The 8,831-nt window shown below is 43.5% G+C and overlaps 1 protein-coding gene across 1 annotated transcript; it reads right to left on the bottom strand.

Moving 5' to 3' along the window:
• Positions 1-451: 451 nt before the first annotated feature.
• Positions 452-1,878, bottom strand: LOC123418207 (ATP synthase protein MI25). The gene has a single exon (XM_045106969.1). It carries the CDS (start codon positions 1,155-1,157, stop codon positions 579-581), a length of 579 nt encoding a protein of 192 aa, XP_044962904.1. The 5' UTR covers positions 1,158-1,878; the 3' UTR covers positions 452-578.
• Positions 1,879-8,831: the final 6,953 nt, after the last annotated feature.

The following is an 8,831-nucleotide window of genomic DNA, read 5'->3' as shown; positions in this document are numbered from 1 at the left end:
ACAAAAGAACGAAATGCAAGGGTTGCATCCGCTGTTTCAAGTCCGGACGGTTCCTCCGCTAGGTTATTGAGTTGGCTCCCCCGTTATTCTTCATCAGACAACGCACACTTAATGGAAAAACGAGGTATCTTTTTGGAAAACTTCTCTACTTACGACTTTGTTAGCGCTTTGAGGGCTTCACTATGTTCTCTGAAATCTTGTATAAATAAGAAAGAAGTCTTTCTCAGGAGATGACTCTGCTGATACCGAGTTTCAATGCAAAATGGCTCCCGCTTCTTCTGAAAGAAAACTGGGGAAAAATCAATATGGAGCCGTCAGAGGCTTATCTGGCCGATATGACTTCCAGAAATTCTTTCCTGATAAAAACCTAAAATGGAGGGGTTGGGGCTTTGGCTCCAGGCTCAAACTCTATCTTGTGGTAGACTGCCCTCCTAGGGAGCGCTTGGGCAACTAACTTGTGGGGCATGACATCCCAAATTCATCATTTACATTAGGAATTTCCTGATAAAAAGTCTTATGTGTATTGGATCCGCTCTTCTGTTAGCATGAACACATGAATGAGATTCTTCTTATTCTTCCTAAATAGAACCCCCCACCCTCACCTTTCTTAGGACTATCAAGCCTTCTCGAATTAGGTCTATGGTAGAAGCTTTGAACGTAGACCCGGATACAAATCTTTCACTCACTGAAAAGTGAAAACCTGTGACTATATCGTCCTGAAGACGGATGCGGCGGGAAGAAGTGGCATTTAGAAGTGTTGCTGACTTTACATTTAGGTTTCGGCATAACAAAGCTTGCACTGTCTTTTCGCACTTAGGCGCACAGCGTGCCGTTGGTAATGATTCTACTACGGTGCTGCAAATTCGCAAGCTGATCCTAAGTAATCGTTGTTCTTCATTGGATTCCTCCGGAATTACTTCGTTAGGATTGAAGAATTGCTGCAATTCTTCCTGAATAGACTCGATTCTCCCGTCGAGAGTTTCTTTGAAAGTCTTACCTAAACTCTTCCGACTGAATATGAGAAAGCCTATAAAACAACGAGCTACTATCATTTCTTCATTATAGATTGAGATCTTCTTCGGACTTGATGCACAAATAGATGGAATAGCAGCAAATAGCATATTTCTATCCTTCATATCCGTAGAAATCAATCTCATCTCCAGGTAACTCCATCTTTTTCAGCTCTGCTCCCGAAAAGAGAAAGGAGACTGAGATAGGGGTTGTCCTTGGTTTTTCCAAGGAAAGCCTGATTTAGCATGTAACGTGAACATGAGCGGACACCCACACAATCGAGATTTGAAGAAAAAGTACCATACCATTGTTGTTTTTAGGGCGAAAAAGAATGGGTCATCTTTGTCAATTGATAACTGAGTGAGAGAAGACAATCACGTTCTTAAAGCGGTCGGTTCGCCGGATTCACAACCTTCCCCTATTGGCCGGCTGCCCGTGAAACACATAGGCTCCTATCGCATTTATCGATCGAGAATGGTCTCATCACATCAACACTTTCTATATGTTATTTCGAGATTCGAAGAAGCAAGCAAGTTTATAGGGCATATAGTTGTTTTTTTGTAGGGCGAGCCAAGATCTTATCTTATTTGCAGGTCGTATAAATGAAATGATTGGAAAAATCATATTTAATTTGGAGGTGCGTAGTGTCTTACGGGGCTGGCTCACAATACAACAATTATCGCTACTGATTCCAGATAGAATGTTGATACCGGTGGAAAAGCACTTCTTTCTATGTATAGGGCAGTGAACTAAAAAAAAAGTGTCCTTTCTCGATACATAACATTGTATAAGTCAACCCAAGTCGCTTCTTCATCTCCGGGAATCCGGTAAGGTACTTTTGGAACACCAATGGGCATATTAGATTCATATTATTATATTTAAGTAAGAAAACTACACTTTAATATATAAACATAAGAATGGAAGAGAAAGAAAGAACCTGAGAAGAGCTTAGTTGGAACTCTTTACCGGGATCATAGGGGCTATGCTCCCCTCTCTCTGTCTCAGTCCCAGCCAACGGCATAGCAACACCTACTCTTCCTTCTGATGCAGCCTTCCTGGATCCATAATTTGGCTTCCTCGTTTATTGATTGCTTGCAATCGCCACAACACCATTGAGTGAGCGTCATAGAATCCTCAAGGCGTGAAGTAGAAGTTCTTCGAACCTTGATTGTGTGTGTTCGTGCCCACTCCAATAGAGCATTTGGCCCTGTGAGCTTTGACTACGAAAGCTACCTATGTCAATCAGTATAGCCACTAGAGGGATTGGAACAGGTATATTCCTTCTCAGACAGTACTTTAAGACAAACACGGTTCACAAGGTGGATTTTCTATCTATTAGTTGACTACGGAGCTTCCTCATCCCGACCTATCTATATGTGAAAAGCTCTCCGCCAGAATCTTCGTAGTAGTAAGTCGTGGGTTACAAGCTGTCCCTTCCTCAAACCACCCCGCAATAGATATAGGGTTTACCAACCTCAGGCATGGACATAGACACCAGATCATTTTGATCGAGGACCCATTTTAGGAATAAAAAGGATAGAGACCAGACGTAGTCCAATCGGAAGGTCGTGCTTTAGAGAAAGACTTGTGTTCTATAGGAACAGCTGCCTATGTTCACCCGGCTGCCCTGCCTGTCGCAGAACCGCTGTGAAGCATCCATTCTATTCAATTAGAAATAGCATCTATAACTAGTAGTAGACGGTTGCTTCGAGGTCTCACAGGTCCTGCTTAAGCGAAAATGTAGTTGTGGAAGTAGTCTTGCCCACTTTGCCTTACGCTCATAGAGATCTATAAGTATCCCGCCGAGTCCTAGTAGGTAAGTACGCTCGGCCCAGTACTAAACTTTAGCATTAAAGCCAGAGTCCTTCTTTTCATGAATGTTCAGGAAGAAGAGAATCCCTAAGTTAGAATTGAATGCCATCCCATTTCCTAAAGAAAGAGATTTCCAATATACGTGAATCACGAAAGAACCAATGCTGTAACTTGCTTCATCCGGCATTATAAGTAATCAATGAGATTTGCTTCCCCTAGCCCCGTCCTTCCATCATAGCTTAGTTAGCTAGCTAGCTACTTCATTTTGTGCTAAAGCCCCTCGATACATAAGTGCTCTCATTCCTAGAACCCACCCGGGGCGAGTTGGTAACCGTAAACCTTTGATCTACGAATTCAAGTGAATGAAAATGTAGATCGATTTTCTCCTACTTCTGTAACATAACTTCTCTACGGATAAGCTTCAACTACTGAATGAAGAGATAGTGAGACCTACCTAGCAACGAGAAATACTAGAACTGAAATTCCTTGCCTTGACTCGCCTACTTCTCCAGTCTTTGATGTTGCTTTCCTGGCTTTCGATTCCTATTCGTCTGATGTGTTGATGCTTGAGAAGAAGCTTTGGCACTGACACCTTACTTTCTTTCGCATAGGGCTTTAACAGATAAACTCTGTTACAATACTTTATGCTGTAAAACAAGAGGAAGAAAAGTGCACTATAAGTCTTGTCAAACAACTGATTATCCGCTGTAACCGAAGCATTTGTGCCTCCCCATCAGAAGCAATCAGTGAAAGCACTCCAATATTAGCAAGTTGAATGGCTAAATATGTATCAATTCACTAACCATTTGCGCTGGTGTCAGATGTGACACATACAGCCCAGTAGTCTGTCCTCGACAGGTTATATTGATCACCAGCATAATGACCAACAGAAAACAGATAGTGGGGTACTAAGAGAGGTTATGTCGGAGCTGAAACCAAAGGAAGTAGGAATTGGGACAATAGGAGATATACAAGGTGAGAGAATAGCTTCGGGGTGGGATCAGATGAGTTTGCACAGCGTTACTTTGTTGACGGAAAATCGAAGTCCTTCGCGTTCGGAGGAGGAAACCTCCAAGGCGGCATACGTTAGTCTAATGAAATCAGAAGATAGCGATATGGAATACTGGTACATCCTCCCTATTAGAGAATAGTATGTGCATAGTACTTAATTTGAGATGACTGGAGTAGTCATAAGACTAGGATCTCATGCCTTTGCTAAAAAAGAATAAGAGAAATGTAGCTACGCTTTCATGCGGCTGACCGTGTTCTAGTCTAGCACTACGCAGGGTTGGCTGCCTCCCAGTCCCACCACATTAGCCTTATATTTACCAAATGAAAGGGAGATTCAAATGGGTTCTGATTCTTGCTTTCCTCTCTCCTCTAAGCACGGATGGATCGAAACTAAACGAAAGGGAAGTAAAGAGCATTTAGTCAGTCTAAAGCTGCAACTGGTGGATTCACTTTTTCATAGCTCGCTATTACTGCTCACATCTGCCTGTCTTTAAGGGGAGCTGGTGGAGGATTTGGTTTTCTCAATGCCTTAGGCAAGTCATTTCCCTACTTGACTTTTATCCCACTCTTCTTTTGACATCCACTTTCTTATTCACACTAGGCTTGTGCCGTGGATTCTTCTCTGATTTGACTATAGCTGTGTGGTCAATAACCCGCTTTGCTTCCAGTTCTTGGCCTGCTTGCGCCATTGCCGGGACTTCCAATCGGAAAATCTTCTGTTGGCAAGCTCGCATCCTCGTAATGGCTTCCCCCTCGAATGGTAGAAACAGTGAGAAATAAGCTCTCTTCGATAAAGATAGAATGCCACAAAGCCCGTGGTTACAGTAAAGTACACATGTGGATATTCTCTTGCGACACCTGCACTGTCTTCACTCACTATCTTATTGCGGTCATATCGATACTGCTAGCTGTTTCTTAGTCTCGGTATAATCACTCGCTGTGTAATTGGCTTTGTTCACTTGGCTCTCGTAGAGGAACAATCGATATTACTATTACGCAAGAGAAGGATCTCCGACATGTATCTGATGAATGGCTAAGCTACCGTCTGACGGAACTTTCTTCCCCAAGGAAATGCAGATGCAATCTACTTGGAATAAAGGGTCTTGGCATGTAGTTGACTTCATAATGAAGAGCCAGAAGTTTAATGTCACTAGCTTCATTCTTACAGAAATTGATCAAGCTAGAAAGAAGGGATTTCCACAAGAATCTTCTCTTTGCACCACACATCATGAGAATGATATTGAACAAGAGTCAGCTCAGCCTGCCTCTTCCTTTGCTCCCCATTTTTAGACTTCTACAAGTCGATCTTCTTACGATGGAAATCACGAAAAAGATCATTCGCTCTTACCTCGTCTGGAGCAGACGAAACGTCTTTTGTTTGGCCTTTGGCCTTTTCATTTCAGTACCGAAGCCGAGTAGATCAATCAGATGACCATGGGTATGAGTCTCTTGTTTCACCTTCAGGTGTCCCATTTCTGCATCCGTTCTTGTAAGCGATAGCGATCCGTTGACAAGAAATCACTTAGATTAATAAGGTTTTGTGACTACGAGTTGCAGAAAGCGGCGCAGCCAATGGCCTGGGCTTTGAGTGGTATGAATTGAATAAAATATCATAATAAGCACGGTCGATCAACATTGGGGTCAGCATTAAGAAAGAGAAACCATGGGATATGGCCACGATGGACTTTATTGAGGGCCCGGCGCCAGGGAACTATACTCGCTAGCCCAAGCTACTGGTTTTATTTATAGAGTCAAGGGTGAGCATGTGACTGTGACTAAATAGCAGCGTGCCTTTGGCTCGCAGTATTGGAAAAAGATAAGAAGCACGGTAGTCGATCGAAGAATAGGTTCCCATCTTGGCACTCTCGCTCAGAGATTCTTTCCTTCTTTTTCCCTTGGTCGATACAAGGCCAATAGAGGATGATGACGAACTACGCCCATCGAGCGCTTCAAAACCGATTGACACTGGTGATTCAGTAAGTTGACTACTTTGTTCGCACTTTCTATTTGCGTAATAAAAGTATGCTCCTTTCCCTCCTCCAACTGCCAGAGTTCACTAGCGCGAAAGAAAAATAGATGGATTGAGCGACGGGACATTAACCTGGATTTAGCCCTCCTCTCTACTATCTACTGGCTAGACCTCAGTTTAGAGCAAAGCGTGAACTCTGCTTCTAACCATCAATAAGATTGACTCGAACAAGACTGGGTTCCTATGAAAGTGAAAGGCGGAGGTATCCTTGGACCCCAGAAGCTAGTTCCAGTATCCTCATTTCTTTGGACACCAAACATGCAACATATCTTCCATTGGCATTAACACATCATAGTGAAGCTTCCTTCACTGAACAGATCTTCAGCAAGAAGTGACTAGTTGTCATTCCAAACTCCTAACCTTTTGTTTATCTCTTGCTTGCTTCGATTATAAATTCATCAAATGAAGGATTCAGAGCTTTTGTGTCCCTACAGTTAAGTACCAATATCTTTATTGTCCGTCCAGCTATTCAGGAAAGGAAGGCAATCGATTCAATTCATTCCCCAATTTCAGGCTTGGTGCTGCGCATTATTAATAATATCATATAGGAAGATGGACTAGCTCGAGACCTTGGCTTCAACCAATCAATTGAATCTTGGACACATTGAATTCTTAGATATTGCTTAAGGGATCACCACATATATTTATCAGATTATCATGTCTGTCTCGTCTTGCTATTTCCATCGACCAACCATGAGAGTGTTAATCAACTCCACCTGGAGGAAGTGTCAAAGGCGTCTGTCTATCAGTTATCGATAGATCGAACAAACCTAAAGGATCTGGTGGTTGTGTATGGGTCCACCTTGCACTTCCAATTAAGAAGCTAAAGGCAGTGGGACAGATAGACTAGAATGGGCTGGTTTTTCAAAAGACTTGAACACCCATCCGATATAGACTCATCGAAGGCAATGCGATAGGTCGTAGCCTGGGAGATAGGGGTTGAGCAACCAAGCGAACAAGGGCTCGTACTGTCGGAGGGTCCACAGGTTCCATTCTTGATCTGATTTCTCGCTATCTTATTCGGTGGTACAAAACTAAATACGACTCCTATTCTTGCCCGATGTAGGTAGCCACGCCCACTCTAATTCCATCCAATGTATACCACACTTTGGTAGAAGTTAAGCGCTTAAGCAGCTCCAGAAGCTGCAGAGAGGTGAAAGCTGGAAAGCCAATAGCCAGAATTCTTTTGGCAATAGTGGAATAGCCAGCTAATACTGGTGCAAGCTCGGGTATCGAGCAACACTACCTAGTAACCATACCATACCATACATCTACTAAACAGAGGATGACATAGCCAATAAAGGATTGGTAATTCCTGTCAGAAGAAGAATCAGAGGAATCGAAGCAATCATAAAAGAAGGAAATTGCAATGCCTTCTCCACCCCGTGTTGATAAAACAATTGTATTTAGCGCGCCTCAAGCCTCCTTCCTCGGGGTAGGTCCCGCGTATGACCCAACCCATCTCCCCGAAGGCAGGCAGGTTCGGAAATAGCTTGCGCAGAAGCGAGAACCCCAGGTCCATATCTAAAAAAAAAATATGTAGTTTTTGTAAGCGAGCTGAGGAATAAAAGTAAGAAAGTGGAGCATAGCGTTAGTCTCTTTCGGTGTATCAATAGGCACCTGATCTATCATGCAAAATACCCCCAATATTCAATCCAAGGAAAGTGAACCTCTAATTAAGATAACATCCGCCATCGTTGCCTGATTTTATTGGTAATGATGCAGCACCTGGATGCGGTGTAAGACAACCTCTTCATGGGCACCCTCCTACTTGACTGCTTGCCTGATAGCCTGAATGCCTGATAGTCTGATGTATAGTTTCAAAAAGCAAGTAGTTTTTTCAAGACAGTGTTTTTCATGCAAGGGTAGAGATAGACAATGGTCGTGCTATTAGCCATGCCATGGTGGTACGCTAAGTATAATTCATTCAACAAACGAAGGGTCAGCAGATACCAGAGAATAGGGCTCAGCAGATGTGGATTAATTCTTGACTCTAGTCAATAGAGGGAAAAGAGTAGAGAGTGCCGACCATTGTGGAAGTTCACCACTTGCTTTGGTTTAGAATTTAGGAAGAGAAGGAACGGATTTCTTTGATGGGGAATCATGGTAATTAATTTCTAGGTCTGGCTAATACATACGCCTTGGCAGTGTGCCTTGTACAACTAGCTAAGGTTGGAGACTCACTTATCCGTCTACAGATAAGCTTTGTATCAATCATGCCTAATTCTTAGGTGGTGGATTCTGCCTCAAGTACTACACTATTGCGAAAGCGCAACCTACACCTATTTTCCTTCGATTGAGATCGTACCCACCACTCCTATCTCGCACGCGGGTGATGCATCCCGTTCTCCTGGTAACCAAAGGCCGAAGAAGGCTCGATTCGTCTATGAAACTAGGCAAGTGGATTCTTCTTCCTGCAGGTATGGTGCTGCCCTTTGAAGGGCGAAGCCACTAACTAATACTTCTAGAGGGACTAATACTTCTAGAGAGATTGTACCAACCTCTTCCCTAGAATTGCATCTTCCCCGTACTTTCGTCGAGAGAGAAGAGCTAGAAGGCAGTTATACTTATTGATAGTTAGGCCGGGTAGCAGCCAAGTATGTGAACCATAATGAAATAGAACGCGCTCACTGCGCCCAACCCAGCCCGAGCAACAGCACCATCAACATGAATTTTGACCACGCCCGGTGGAGGCGGCGTCCACCCCGAAGGACCAGTCACACAGCGACCCCCCACTGGCCTAGCCACCATGGACACCTCACCAAGTTCATTCAGATAAGAGTTAATAAATCCCAACGTAGAGAGAGGGCTTTGGAACTCTCCTTCGTGAATAGCCCGTCGTCTTGCACTCAAAATCGCCCAGCAGGATATCAACAGTTTGGTGAATTGTGAATGATCAAGAGGGGCAGTCAATACCCGAATCCGAGCCTCCTGCCAGTGAATAGACCGATCGGACACAGTAGCTAGC

This window comes from Hordeum vulgare, unplaced genomic scaffold (assembly GCF_904849725.1).
Source record: "Hordeum vulgare subsp. vulgare unplaced genomic scaffold, MorexV3_pseudomolecules_assembly, whole genome shotgun sequence".
Taxonomy (NCBI): domain Eukaryota; kingdom Viridiplantae; phylum Streptophyta; class Magnoliopsida; order Poales; family Poaceae; genus Hordeum; species Hordeum vulgare.
This window is presented reverse-complemented; position numbering and strand designations above follow the sequence as displayed.

Bases quoted from the DNA above. Each gene is read 5' to 3' on its own strand.
- LOC123418207 (XM_045106969.1), bottom strand. From the start codon at position 1,157: ATGAGATTGATTTCTACGGATATGAAGGATAGAAATATGCTATTTGCT.